General features: G+C 43.8%; 1 protein-coding gene across 1 annotated transcript in view; it reads right to left on the bottom strand.

Moving 5' to 3' along the window:
• The window catches only part of epha8 (eph receptor A8), a gene marked incomplete at both ends in the record, with an annotated part of 183,131 nt that overhangs the window by 43,018 nt on the left and 124,145 nt on the right, over window positions 1-15,968 (bottom strand). The window contains 3 exons of the mRNA XM_079242729.1: window positions 2,547-2,671; window positions 4,256-4,678; window positions 5,671-5,826. Of these exons, the coding sequence (XP_079098855.1) occupies window positions 2,547-2,671; window positions 4,256-4,678; window positions 5,671-5,826 (704 nt within the window). The remainder of the gene's footprint in view (window positions 1-2,546; window positions 2,672-4,255; window positions 4,679-5,670; window positions 5,827-15,968) is intronic.

The following is a 15,968-nucleotide window of genomic DNA, read 5'->3' on the forward strand; positions in this document are numbered from 1 at the left end:
GGTGGTAGACTGGATCCTGATGTGGTAGTAAGGGATCAGGTCTGGTCTACTTTCTGGTGGTAGACTGGATCCTGAGGTGGTAGTAAGGGATCAGGTCTGGTCTACTTTCTGGTGGTAGACTGGATCTGTGGTAGTCGGGGATCAGGTCTGGTCTACTTTCTGGTGGTAGACTGGATCCTGATGTGGTTACAGAATATATTTCTTCATATTTCCCTGCTGTAGCTCCTGTAAAACCAGCTGCCTGTAGCGTTGCCTGGCAACAGCTTCATCCAACTGGACTCGCAACAGTCAGACCAGCATGATGTTCCTGATGTTTGATTTCTTGCTTGTGTTGTTCTCACTCTCAGATGTATGTCGCTTCGGATAAAAGGGGCTGTTAAATGACTGTAGAACCGGATAGAATAGAATAGAATAGAATAGAATAGAATAGAATAGAATGTGTGATGCAAACATTTATGATCATTATGAAGACATGCGTTGTTAGGAGGGACACAGACTGGGAGTTGATTAACAATCATCAAAATCATCATCCTAAGCATCATCACCATCAACACTGTCATCATCATCATCACAACCATCATCACTATAACCATCAGCAATACTGTCATTATTATCATTACCATCGTCATCATCATCACTATCATCATCATCATCATCATCATCATCATCATCATCATCACCATCTTCACTATAACGATCAATAATACTATCTTTGTCATCATCATCATTAACATCATCATCATCATCATCATCACCATCTTCACTATCATCATCTGTAACACTATTGTCATCTTTATCATTGTAACATCATTATCATCACCAACGTCATCATCACCACCATTACTATCATCATCACCATCATATAGTCATCATCATCAGTATTATTATCTTCATCACCATCATCATCACCAACGTCATCATCACCACCATTACTATCATCATCACCATCATATAGTCATCATCATCAGTATTATTATCTTCATCACCATCATCATCACCAACGTCATCATCACCACCATTACTATCATCATCACCATCATATAGTCATCATCATCAGTATTATTATCTTCATCACCATCATCATCACCAACGTCATCATCACCACCATTACTATCATCATCACCATCATATAGTCATCATCATCAGTATTATTATCTTCATCACCATCATCATCATCACTGATATCATCACCACCATTACTATCATCATCACCATCATAATAGTCATCATCATCAGTATTATCTTCATCATCATCACTGATATCATCACCACCATTACTATCATCATCACCATCATATAGTCATCATCATCAGTATTATTATCGTCATCACCATCATCATCACCAACGCCATCATCACCACCATTACTATCATCATCACCATCATATAGTTATCATCATCAGTATTATTATCGTCATCACCATCATCATCACCAATGTCATCATCACCACCATTACGATCATCATCACCATCATATAGTCATCATCATCAGTATTATTATCTTCATCACCATCATCATCACCAACGTCATCATCACCACCATTACTATCATCATCACCATCATATAGTCATCATCATCAGTATTATTATCGTCATCACCATCATCATCACCACTGATATCATCACCACCATTACTATCATCATCACCATCATATAGTCATCATCATCAGTATTATTATCTTCATCACCATCATCATCATCACTGATATCATCACCACCATTACTATCATCATCACCATCATATAGTCATCATCATCAGTATTATTATCTTCATCATCATCATCATCACCAACGTCATCATCACCACCATTACTATCATCATCACCATCATAATAGTCATCATCATCAGTATTATTATCTTCATCATCATCATCACTGATATCATCACCACCATTACTATCATCATCACCATCATAATAGTCATCATCATCATCCCTGTTGTGGTTGTGCACCCCCCCCCCCCCCCCCCCCCCCTCCGCCCCCCAGAGAAAGTGAGTTATTGTGCCTTTAGGAAGGATTAATGCGTCATCATGTGATGAAGAGCAGCAGCTTCCTTGTGACTCAGTCTTGTTTAGAACAGAAGTATAGAAACCTTGACAGAGTGCATTGCTGACTTCTTCGTTTATAACCCTCCCCAAACACACACACACACACCGCCACACGGAGCGAGGCGAGATTAAGACGGCAGTGTCAGAGACAAGCTAATCCTTCAGCACTCCCCTCATCATCCTGCTGGCTTGGCTATGAGACCGCCGGCTCCCAGACCGCTCCCTCTGCAATTAGCTGATGTCTATCACCACACACACACATCTGCACACACACTCCTTGCAATTAGCCCATGGTGTGGCTTCTGAGCCCGCCAGCCGCCTGCTGTCACTGCCACTATGGATAAACTGGAATCTGCACCGTCTCACCCCCCCCCCCCCCCCCCCCCCATTTCCTCTCATTTATCCAGCAGGTTCTGGTTCTCGGATGAGGTTCTCTACAATCGACCCAACTTCCACTGCGGTTCCCTGCAGCTCACGTTCTCCCTGAAGGGTTCCGTACCTTCTCGTAGTACTTGATGTCGTACTCCAGGATGACGCCGTTGGGCTGGTCGGGTTCGTGCCACAGCAGGGTCACGCTGTTCTGACTGGTGTTCTCCTGGCGGATGGCCAACACTTCAGAGGGAGCTGTGATGGAAGCAGAAGAGTTTGGTCAGTTCAGCGAGTCGCTCTGCAAAACGACGTCCCTCTGTGTAAAGCAGGTCCCTCTGGGTACGCGTCCACATTAGTCTGTTCTGTGCTTGTCCACATGTGTGGACATGAGTGTCCGTATATGTCGTTTAACCCTTTAGAGCCCAGCATGACATGATGCATCCACTCTGAGTCCCGACAGACACCAAGAAGTAGATTATACCATAATAATTCTGACATTAAAATGGTGATGAATGACAAATAACTCTAAAAATGTTTGATTTATTTTCTTATTTTGTTAAAGGGACAAATAAAGTCCTCATATTAACTCTTTGGCTGCCAGTCTTTGCTAAAGTCTTTGGCAGCCAATGAGCTGCTGAGCATGGGCGCTAGCATTAAGTCGTTTTTTTCAAATATTACTTTTCGATTCAGATAATTTTATTTTCATTTGATTAAGTTTGACTAAAAAACACGTTTCTTTTTTTCATTTGTTTATTATTCTGATTTTAATGTTTTAATTCTTTCTAAAAATCTTGGGTCATTAAATCATCGTCCAGGTCTTTATCTTTCCAACTATTTACCATTTTAATGAAGAAAAAAACAGGTCATGTGACTCAAAGTCTTCATCATGAATACTTTCCTTCTCAGTTCTGGTTCTGATGAAGGTTTCCTTCCTGGTTCTGGTTCTGGTTCTGGTCTTCCTATTCTACTCTACAGTCATTTGGCAAATGCTTTTATCCAAAGCGACGTACAGTGAGAAGTGATCAATTAACCAAACTTATATGTCTCACGGTGGGAACCTGAAGAACTCAGGTTTTCCTTCCAGGTCCCGGTTCTGGTGGAGGTTTTCCTTCCAGGTTCTGGTCATGATGGAGGTTTTCCTTCCTGGTTCTGGTCCTGATGGAGGTTTTCCTTCCTGTTCTGGTCCTGATGGAGGTTTCCCTTCCTGGTTCTGGTCCTGATGGAGGTTTTCCTTCCAGTTTCTGGTTCTGGTGTAGGTTTTCCTTCCCGGTTCTGGTTCTGGTGGAGGTTTTCCTTCCCGGTTCTGGTTCTGGTGGAGGTTTTCCTTCTAGGTTCTGGTCCTGATGGAGGTTTTCCTTCCAGTTTCTGGTTCTGGTGTAGGTTTTCCTTCCCGGTTCTGGTTCTGGTGGAGGTTTTCCTTCCCGGTTCTGGTTCTGGTGGAGGTTTTCCTTCTAGGTTCTGGTCCTGATGGAGGTTTTCCTTCCAGTTTCTGGTTCTGGTCCTGATGGAGGTTTTCCTTCCCGGTTCTGGTGGAGGTTTTCCTTCCAGGTTCTGGTTCTAGTGGAGGTTTTCCTTCTAGGTTCTGGTTCTGGTGGAGGTTTTCCTTTCAGGTTCTGGTTCTGGTGGAGGTTTTCCTTCTAGGTTCTGGTTCTGGTGGAGGTTTTCCTTTCAGGTTCTGGTTCTGGTGGAGGTTTTGTTATCCACTGGGTTTAATTTAAATGGCTTATGGTTGAATCCCAAAACCAACTGGATTGACTTGGACTGGAGCGTGTGTGCGACATTGTAAATAAGACGACGTTTTGAGGTGAAATGAAGGACGGTCTGTCTTGAGAACCCTACCTGCCTGGTTTGTGGTGATGTTGACCACGGCATACGGTGGTGCCTCATTGCTCAGGTGAGTCACCGCGTTGGTGGCCAGGATGCGGAAGGAGTAGTTGGTGTGGGCCACCAGGTTCAGCACCGTCACCCAAGACTCCGTCAAACCCGTCTGCCGAGGAACGAATCGAACCGCCGCGGTGCCCAGACGCTCCACAATCCCACCTCCCCCGACCCCGATGCTCGCTCCTCCGCCCAGCTTGCCTCCATTGCTGCCTCCTGGGGAGGCGGCACAGTCCTCGCAAGGGCCGTCTCCCGAACATTTCTGGCACAGAACACTGTAGAGAAGATCGCTTCGTCCGCCAGTATCCAGAGGACGGTCCCACTCCAGATTCACAGAGGTCCCGTTGACTGAGGAGATGACGCTGACCGGGGCAGATGGAGGGCCTGGAGACAGAAACATATCAAGAAACTGCTGGATGTTGCCATGACAACATGATTTGTGATTAAATTTGATGCTGCTTGGATGTTTTTTCATAGGGAGTTTACCTCACATAACAATGATGACTTATTGCAAACGTGTCTAAGGAACTCTTTCTTCTGGCCAGGAGTTCTGGGCCAGGTCCTACGGTGCTACGCTAGCTACCCCGGCTACGCTAGTTACCCCGACTACGCTAGCTATGCCGGCTACGCTAATTATGCCAGCTACGCTAGCTATGCTAGCTACGTTAGCTGCCCCGTCTACACTAGCTATGCTGGCTACACTAGCTACCCCGGCTAAACTAGCTATGCCAGCTACGCTAGCTACGCCGGCTACGCTAGCTATGCTGGCTACGCTAGTTATGCCAGCTACGCTAGCTGTGCTAGCTATGCTAGCTACGTTAGCTGCCCCGTCTACACTAGCTACTGGTTACACTAGCTACCCCGGCTAAACTAGCTATGCCAGCTTTGCTAGCTACGCTGGCTACGCTAGCTATGCCAGTTACACCAGTTATTCCAGCTACGCTAGCTACGCAGGCCTTCAGACAGCCTACAGTAACATGCTTGAATGTTTTTGTTTGTTCAGGTTTTGACTTTGCCAACCTAAAAAAGCAAGAAATTAGCGAGATAAAAGTTCTAGCAGCATTACGGGCAAGAATTTAAAACCACTTTGTCCTCTAGTGGTGAAAGCCAAGATAGAAGACATTCCTTCTTTCTTTTTGTAGAGCAACACAGTTACATCATCCAGTTGTTGCTTATTGTTTTCTATTAAATTCGTTATTTTCTTCAGTTTTTATTTTGTGTTGTTTTACGTATCGTTAGCCCTGTTCCGCATTTTGTATTGCATTGTAAGTTGAGCATTTTGTTGCACCTCTATTGTTTGTCTGTGTTTTGGCCATGTTGGAGGTGTCCATGCACGTGGAGCTGGGTGTTGTGATGTGCAGCGTGTTCATGCTTACAGGAACACGGAGCTGCAGGCGGGTCATCAGCAGCTCGATAGTAGTTTGAGTCGCAGGGGCAGGAGATGGCGGCTCGGGTCTCTGAGTGGCTGTGTTGAGGACACTTACCACACGGGCCGTCGCCTGCCACCGGTTTGTAGAACCCCACCTCACAGGCTGCAAACAGAGAAAAAAAGTGCCGGTAAACAGCCTGCAGGAAAGCTGCGCCCACATAATCACTCAGAGTGGCATAAATTATATTCTTACAACAAACTGTGTAAAAATACAAAGCTTCACCTTTTTCAAAACTGTGTCATCTCCTCCAAAACACTCATTATAGGCCTCAGCACCAGATCTGTGTGTAATTACAGGCATGGTATCTGCAGCAGCGGCAGCGCAGCGCAGATGAAAGCCAGACTCAGATTTGGGCTGAAAATGCGCTGCACTGTTGATACTCCCAGTGAGACCGTCAGAATCCAGACCCCGTTGGAGCTCCTCTGATTCATATTCACTTTTAACTCTGCATTGATTAATAATGGAGGGAGCTATGATAAATATATTCTCTTTCCAGGCAGTTAATAGGCTTCAGCTTCGGCGGTAAACCTCACAGCAGACAGCGCTGTCATCATGTTTGTCAGAGACTGATACACACTCCTGCTGAAAGCTGTGCGTTAGCTTGCCGCGGCTACGCTAGCTTAAACTCTCCTTCTCACCTTGTTGAGTTTATAGGGAAGCTTTTGTTTGTGGTTAGGACTGAAGAAGAGCTGAAAGCACCATGAAACCGGATAACTCACATAGCTGAAGTGATAAGTAAACCATTAAAAGTATTCTGACTGAGACATTTTAAAGGGAATGAAACCTTCACATGTTTCACATGAAAAGAATAGAAGCAAATAGAAACAGATTTTCGTACTAAGGCAGGGAATCAGAGAGAGTTGCTGAACAGATAGTTTCCTCATTAGCAAGTAAACGGATGTTAAATGCAGCATTTCCACCAAAGCAAACTGGCTGTGACATCAGTCTGTCCACATGATGCTGGAACCACTTCCCACTCATATGAACAATATGGCTGGATCGCTGATGGTTTTACTTCACCTCAACTTTACTCATTCCTACATTACAAATGTATGTCTGGATTATATATTCCTATGGGAGTACATTACTTATTCTTAGAATGACTTCACTCATTCCTGTATTACTTTACGTATTCCTAGATTACTTATTCCTAGGATGACATTACTTATTCCTACATTACACTAAGAAATCTTAGATTACTTTATGTATTCCTAAATTACTTTACATATTCCCAGTATGACTTTACTCATTCATAAAATACTTTATATACACCTAAATTACACAAGTATTCCTAGATTACTTTATGTGTTCCTAGAATACTTATCTATTCCTGGATTACTTTACTTATTCCTAGGATGACTTTACTTATGCCTACATTACACTATGTAATCTTAGATTACTTTATGTATTCCTAGATTACTTTATGTATTCCTGGATTACTTCATGTATTTCGAGATTACTTTAAGTATTCATAGGATGACTTTACTCATTCATAGATTACCTAACACAGTACTACATTACTTTATGTATTCCTGGATCATTTTATGTATTTCTACATTACTTTAAGTATTCCTAGGATGACTTTACTCATTCCAAGATTACTTTATGTATTCCTAGATTACGTTATGCATTATATTCCTAAAATAACTTTACCCGTTCCTATATTACTCTAATCTCTTCCATTAATACTTATGTGCTCCTAGGACGACTTTAATCATTCCAAGATTACTTTATATATTCCTAGATTACTTTAGGCATTCCTAGGTTAACTTTACTCATTGCTTGATTACTTTATGTATTCCTAGATTACTTTATGTATTCCTAGATTATTTTATGTATTCCTGGATTACTTAATGTATTCCTAGATTACTTCATTTATTCCTAAATTATTTTATGTATTCCTGGATTACTTCATGTATTCCTAGATTACATGATGTATTCCTAGGATGGCTTTACCCATTCCTAGACTACTCAACTCATTCCCAGATTACTTACCGTATACTTAGATTACTTTATGTATTCCTTGAATATTTTATGTATTATATTCCAAAAATAACTTTACTTATTTCTAGATTACTTTATGTATTCCTATATTACTTTATGTGTTTCTGGATTACTTTATGCTTTTCTAGATTACTTTACATTTTTGTAGGATAACTTTATTCATTCCTGGATTTCTCTACATATTCCTAGATTACTTTATGTATTCTTAGATTATTTTATGTATTCCTTTCATACTTTATGTGCTCCTAGGACGACTTTAATCATTCCTAGAATACTTTATATATTCCTAGATTACTTCGCAAATTCCTAGGATGTCTATACTGATGAATAGATTAATTTACACATTTCTAAGTAACTTTGCACATTCCTCAATTACTCTACGTTTTCCTAGGATGACTTTACTAGATTGTTTTATGTATTCTTGGGAGGACTTTACTCATGCCTAGATTACTTTATGTATTCTTTGATTAACTTTCTTATTCCTACATTACTTTATGTATTCCTCGATTACGTTTTCCTAGGATGACTTGACTCATTCCTAGAAATAATTTATGTATTACTAGATTACTTTACATATTCTTAGATTACTTTACACATTCCTAGGATAACTTTACTCATTGCTTGATAACTTTACTCTTTCTTAGATAACATTGCTCATTCCTAGATTATGTTACTCATTCCTAGGACTACTGTAATTATTCCTAAGATTACTTATTCTTCCTGAGGATTACTTTACTTGTTATTAAAAATAGCTCAGTTACAAAGCACAAAGCAGAAAAACTAATGTTATTCGGCTTTTCTATGCATTAAAAAATTATGTTAATCAAGTCTTTTTAAATGATATTGTGCTTTAAAAACACAACATTTGTAATAAGAGACACTACAACCACAGAAAACATAGGATAACTCAGGCAGGGATTTAGCTTCATCATGTATGTATGGCTAATAAGGAGGAAACATCTCTGTAAACTCAAACCAGTGTTGGGAGTTGAGGCGGGATGATCCGGTGAGCTGCAAAAAAGGATTTTCCAGCTCAGCTTCATGTCAGTGTTTACAAAGAATTGCTTTGCTGAGACAAAAATAGTGGGTTGGGTCGGCATGGTGACAGGGAGCTGCAGAGTTAGCAGAGCACGTCTCAACCTAAACACTTTGAGGGATTTTACTCTGCTGGTTCTGAAGCCTCACAGTGCTAACTAGCTATTCTGGGATTTCCTTGGAGTTTGTGTATCAGTCAGTGTCTTTAAAGCATCATGGACAAAAAGCAGTACATGCACATCATCTGATAAAGTTTCCACTGGAAACTTGTTGCAGATCCGTTTTATTCCTCTGAGGGTGAGTTATGAGACCTCCAAAAGAACCGACCAGCTTTGGTCCTCACTGTCTTATCACAGGTTTGTAGGAGGACACAAATGACTTGGCTTCCTGGAAGTTAAAGTTTTTGTTTTTCATTGACCTTCACAGCCGTAGTTTTACAGCGGACCAGCAAGACCTGCTACCTAACATAGACTTTGTCATTCTGAAATGTGTCGGATCATCACAGAAATTTTAGGATTAGACAATTATAAACTCAATAAATACAAAATGCAGTTTTTATATGAACCCGCTCAGACATTCTCTGCCTCATTTCACAGCCGCATTTCTGTCATTCAGTTATTATGGAAATGTATAATATTTTAACATTAATAAATTGTAATGGATTCAGGCTGAATTGATGAATCGGCCGACCTCTAACAGCAACACACACAAAACATCATTAGAGAAGAAAATGTTCAGTGTAACAGAGTAAAATTAGTGAAATTATGACAAACATCAATAAAAACATTCAATCCCAACCAGAAAAGTCCTGCAGACACATGACAGTCACCACTGACCTGATGGGCTCAGGGTTACAAATATCAGTGCATTATTTTACATAGACGAGGTTCCTCTCCTTCACTCAGCAAACACAACAACCACGCGTCTTTTAGCAGTATTCATCCCTCTGTTGTCTCTTCCGGCTTCTTCCCGTTAATCCCTCCGTCCCACGATGACAAGCGGGTGCCGATAGCCATCAGAGCAGCTCCAGCGTCAGCAAAACGCTGCGATGTATGACACAATCGCACACGCAAAGGTGCGAAATGTGCAAAATGCAGACAAGCATGCACAGGAGGGCGGTAAGGGACGTTACCACGGTAACCAGCTGCAACATAAACACTCAGGAAAAAGGTAGAGAAGCTGACCCACCAGATCAACCGTCCCTCTGGATGAAGAGGAATTAAGACAAAGGGGCAGCTAGGAAACGCAGAACTACAGAGAGAGAGAAAGTTGGGACGAGATGGTGGTGACACGAGCAGTGTTGTATGCCATGTGGAAGACACGTCATCAGTCATATCAATTCATTAATGATTAATTTATCTTTCCTGGAAAGATCAGCCCAACACACAGAGGGAAGGTTCTGGGTTCGCGCCTCGGCCTTTCTGCACGTTGCACGTATGAACACAAACAACTTTCAGACGACCCATGAGATTCAGTAACACACATGCGGTATGTCACACACACCGCACCATGTGGTACACCACACACGGTTAATCAAGCAAAACCAAACGCGTGGTACATCTGACACGGCACGGCAAACACAGTACAACACACATGGTCCATCACATGCAACATATCACTGCACCGCCAGACGCAGTGCAACACACAAACAGCTACATGTGATGAGTCACACACCCTGCCATACGGGCTACGTCACACACATTATGTCACACATGTGAAAAGCCACACACTAATCACCCCACAGAGAAAAATGGTTTGTCAGGATGCTGCAGGGCAACGAAACGACAGCAGTCCTAAACAGAGATAAAGATGTTGATATGTTGATATCAGTCAGGGAAAATACTGAATCTGATACTTTTACCACTCTGCTAACACAAATTCTGCCATTTCTTTTCTCTTCTGAAAGTTTCAGGCCAACAAACTAAGCCTGAAGACCAACAACAGTGTTTCCCTTCCGAGTCACATGACTAAGGCAGCCTATCCGCTGTCCTGATGACGATGTTAGTGATGATATTTAACTGGTTTAATGCAGCTTCTGGGACATGGTGTTTCATTATATTCATCATATTATTATTGTGTTATTTTTCATTTAATAAACATGGATAATCTCATTAATTTCCGCTTATAAAAGGTTTATTGTTATTTAGTTTCATTTCAGTATAATTTATTATTAGTTAAAAAGTTGTTCTTGAGGTTTGTTTACATCTCCTGCTGCTCTTCTGATGTTCATGCACATTTTAAGCAAGTCATCACAGGAAAAGCCATGTGTCAATAACAGCATTGCCCCCCCCCCCTCTGGTTCATCCTGCGGCCTCTTCACCAGAAGGTCCTGGTTCAGGCCGCGGTCCGGTTGGCTGGTTCTTTCCCAGACTGCTGATTCTAAATTGACCTCGGGGTAATCATGAGAGTTAGCTTGTCTCATTTTTCCTTACGTTTGCCAGTGATGGACGGGTGCCCACCTCTCACCTGGCAGGAGCTGGGAAACACTGAACTGGACTGAGCATGTGCAGAAGATCAGGGAATAGATGGATTTTGATAGCAGGTAATGTACCATCGTCACAAGCTGCACAGCAATCTGTTCTGCCAGCTTCATCTGGTGGAGGACAGAAAATGAACTCTGCTGGATGAGATTAGAGGATGGTTGGACTGGTTTACTACCACCAGTCTCAGCAGAGCGTCCCTCCTGCGGATCCAGTCCCGGATAAATGCTTGAAATGTGAATAATGAACTGAAGACATGCTGAAGACAGATGGAGGGGGGGAGACGTAGTGCAACAAAAAACACTCTTCTGTTGGGTTTCACTGTTTACACAACATGATAAAAATGAGTGTGTGTGTGAATGTGCACAGGTGTGCATGTTTGTATGTTGCCTAGCGTGTCAGCCCCTGTCAGCGTAGTGGACTCACAACAAGAGAATTTGCATTACAATGAATCTTAATAGCTGTGTGTGGCTTTGTGTGCTGACCTTGATTTATTCCCCGTATAAGTGGGTAAATAAATACAGAGGAAGGAAGGGGGAGCTGGAGGAGGCTCCATCAGCGTCCCACCTGTGAGGAGACTGAAGGAAAAGTCTGACGTCTTCAGTAAAGCTGCTGGGAACTCAGATTCAGGGTCAGAGAACCACTAAATGTCTGTCATCTGGTTTAAACATCAACCGAGTCTGAAAAACAACGACGGATCAGTTTAAAGCTCACAGGTTGTGCAGAAAACGTTGCTTTTTTATCCACGTTCAAAACACAGTCATGTTAAAAGGAAGAAAAATCTTCACCTAGTTCCAGGTTTTATTCCCTGCTTTTGTCCCAAGGCTCTAAAGGAGCCGTTAGTGATCCGACTCAGGTGTCTGACAGCGTGAATAACCCGCAGGACGGTGGCTCAGCAGGTCCACAGCTGCAGATTTTAAGTAAAAATATGCATTTTACTTTTTAAAGACTTAAGTACCTGTTAAACCAGTACAGAACATCCATCCACTCATCCATTTCTACAGCAATGATTCCTAAAGCTGAACCTAATCCCAGTTTGGTCCCAGTTTAACGTCAGTGTGGTGATTACAGCGGGTCCAATCCCAGTTTGTCCCAGTTTAACGTCAGTTTGGTGATTACAGCGGGTCCGATCCCAGTTTGGTCCCAGTTTAACGTTAGTTTGGTGATTACAGCGGGTCCAATCCCAGTTTGGTCCCAGTTTAATGTCAGTTTGGTGATTACAGCGGGTCCGATCCCAGTTTGGTCCCAGTTTAACGTTAGTTTGGTGATTACAGCGGGTCCAATCCCAGTTTGTCCCAGTTCAAATTTGGTGCAGTGTTCACACTGAGTCCAATTCCAGTTTGGTCCCAGTTTAACGTCAGTTTGGTGATTACAGCGGGTCCAATCCCAGTTTGTCCCAGTTTAACGTCAGTTTGGTGATTACAGCGGGTCCGATCCCAGTTTGTCCCAGTTTAACGTCAGTTTGGTGATTACAGCGGGTCCGATCCCAGTTTGGTCCCAGTTTAACGTTAGTTTGGTGATTACAGCGGGTCCAATCCCAGTTTGTCCCAGTTCAAATTTGGTGCAGTGTTCACACTGAGTCCAATTCCAGTTTGCTCCCAGTTTAACGTCAGTTTGGTGATTACAGCGGGTCCGATCCCAGTTTGGTCCCAGTTTAACGTCAGTTTGGTGATTACAGCGGGTCCGATCCCAGTTTGGTCCCAGTTTAACGTTAGTTTGGTGATTACAGCGGGTCCAATCCCAGTTTGTCCCAGTTCAAATTTGGTGCAGTGTTCACACTGAGTCCAATTCCAGTTTGGTCCCAGTTTAACGTCAGTTTGGTGATTACAGCGGGTCCGATCCCAGTTTGTCCCAGTTTAACGTCAGTTTGGTGATTACAGCGGGTCCGATCCCAGTTTGTCCCAGTTTAACGTCAGTTTGGTGATTACAGCGGGTCCGATCCCAGTTTGTCCCAGTTTAACGTCAGTTTGGTGATTACAGCGGGTCCGATCACAGTTTGTCCCAGTTTAACGTCAGTTTGGTGATTACAGCGGGTCCGATCCCAGTTTGTCCCAGTTTAACGTCAGTTTGGTGATTACAGCGGGTCCGATCCCAGTTTGTCCCAGTTTAACGTCAGTTTGGTGATTACAGCGGGTTCGATCCCAGTGTGGTGATTACAGCGGGTCCGATCCCAGTTTGGTCCCAGTTTAACGTCAGTTTGGTGATTACAGCGGGTCCAATCCCAGTTTGGTCCCAGTTTAACGTCAGTTTGGTGATTACAGCGGGTCCGATCCCGGTTTGGTCCCAGTTTAACGTCAGTTTGGTGATTACAGCGGGTTCCATCCCAGTTTGGTCCCAGTTTAACGTCAGGTTGGTGATTACAGCGGGTCCGATCCCAGTTTGGTCCCAGTTTAACGTCAGTTTGGTGATTACAGCGGGTCCGATCCCAGTTTGGTCCCAGTTTAACGTCAGTTTGGTGATTACAGCGGGTCCGATCCCAGTTTGGTCCCAGCTTAACGTCAGTTTGGTGATTACAGCGGGTCCGATCCCAGTTTGGTCCCAGTTTAACGTTAGTTTGGTGATTACAGCGGGTCCAATCCCAGTTTGTCCCAGTTCAAATTTGGTGCAGTGTTCACACTGAGTCCAATCCCAGTTTGTCCCAGTTTAACGTCAGTGTGGTGATTACAGCGGGTCCAATCCCAGTTTGTCCCAGTTTAACGTCAGTTTGGTGATTACAGCGGGTCCGATCCCAGTTTGGTCCCAGTTTAATGTCAGTTTGGTGATTACAGCGGGTCCGATCCCAGTTTGGTCCCAGTTTAATGTCAGTTTGGTGATTACAGCGGGTCCGATCCCAGTTTGGTCCCAGTTTAACGTCAGTTTGGTGATTACAGCGGGTCCAATCCCAGTTTGGTCCCAGTTTAACGTCAGTTTGGTGATTACAGCGGGTCCGATCCCAGTTTGGTCCCAGTTTAACGTTAGTTTGGTGATTACAGCGGGTCCAATCCCAGTTTGTCCCAGTTCAAATTTGGTGCAGTGTTCACACTGAGTCCAATTCCAATTTGCTCCCAGTTTAACGTCAGTTTGGTGATTACAGCGGGTCCGATCCCAGTTTGGTCCCAGTTTAACGTCAGTTTGGTGATTACAGCGGGTCCGATCCCAGTTTGGTCCCAGTTTAACGTCAGTGTGGTGATTACAGCGGGTCCAATCCCAGTTTGTCCCAGTTTAACGTCAGTGTGGTGATTACAGCGGGTCCAATCCCAGTTTGTCCCAGTTTAACGTCAGTTTGGTGATTACAGCGGGTCCGATCCCAGTTTGGTCCCAGTTTAATGTCAGTTTGGTGATTACAGCGGGTCCGATCCCAGTTTGGTCCCAGTTTAATGTCAGTTTGGTGATTACAGCGGGTCCGATCCCAGTTTGGTCCCAGTTTAACGTCAGTTTGGTGATTACAGCGGGTCCAATCCCAGTTTGGTCCCAGTTTAACGTCAGTTTGGTGATTACAGCGGGTCCGATCCCAGTTTGGTCCCAGTTTAACGTTAGTTTGGTGATTACAGCGGGTCCAATCCCAGTTTGTCCCAGTTCAAATTTGGTGCAGTGTTCACACTGAGTCCAATTCCAATTTGCTCCCAGTTTAACGTCAGTTTGGTGATTACAGCGGGTCCGATCCCAGTTTGGTCCCAGCTTAACGTCAGTTTGGTGATTACAGCGGGTCCGATCCCAGTTTGGTCCCAGTTTAACGTTAGTTTGGTGATTACAGCGGGTCCAATCCCAGTTTGTCCCAGTTCAAATTTGGTGCAGTGTTCACACTGAGTCCAATTCCAGTTTGGTCCCAGTTTAACGTCAGTTTGGTGATTACAGCGGGTCCGATCCCAGTTTGTCCCAGTTTAACGTCAGTTTGGTGATTACAGCGGGTCCGATCCCAGTTTGTCCCAGTTTAACGTCAGTTTGGTGATTACAGCGGGTCCGATCCCAGTTTGTCCCAGTTTAACGTCAGTTTGGTGATTACAGCGGGTCCGATCCCAGTTTGGTCCCAGTTTAACGTCAGTTTGGTGATTACAGCGGGTCCGATCCCAGTTTGTCCCAGTTTAACGTCAGTTTGGTGATTACAGCGGGTCCGATCACAGTTTGTCCCAGTTTAACGTCAGTTTGGTGATTACAGCGGGTCCGATCCCAGTTTGTCCCAGTTGAACGTCAGTTTGGTGATTATAGCGGGTCCGATCCCAGTTTGTCCCAGTTTAACGTCAGTTTCGTGATTACAGCGGGTCCGATCCCAGTTTGGTCCCAGTTTAACGTCAGTTTGGTGATTACAGCGGGTCCGATCCCAGTTTGGTCCCAGCTTAACGTCAGTTTGGTGATTACAGCGGGTCCGATCCCAGTTTGTCCCAGTTTAACGTCAGTTTGGTGATTACAGCGGGTCCGATCCCAGTTTGTCCCAGTTTAACGTCAGTTTGGTGATTACAGCGGGTCCGATCCCAGTTTGTCCCAGTTTAACGTCAGTTTGGTGATTACAGTGGGTCCGATCCCAGTTTGTCCCAGTTTAACGTCAGTTTGGTGATTACAGCGGGTCCGATCCCAGTTTGGTCCCAGTTTAACGTCAGTTTGGTGATTACAGCGGGTCCGATCCCAGTTTGGTCCCAGTTTAACGTCAGTTTGGTGATTACAGCGGGTCCGATCCCAGTTTGGTCCCAGTTTAACGTCAGTTTGGTGATTACAGCGGGTCCGATCCCAGTTTGGTCCCAGCTTAACGTC

The sequence above is a fragment of the Telmatherina bonti genome (assembly GCF_933228915.1).
Source record: "Telmatherina bonti genome assembly, chromosome: 6".
Lineage (NCBI taxonomy): Eukaryota > Metazoa > Chordata > Actinopteri > Atheriniformes > Telmatherinidae > Telmatherina > Telmatherina bonti.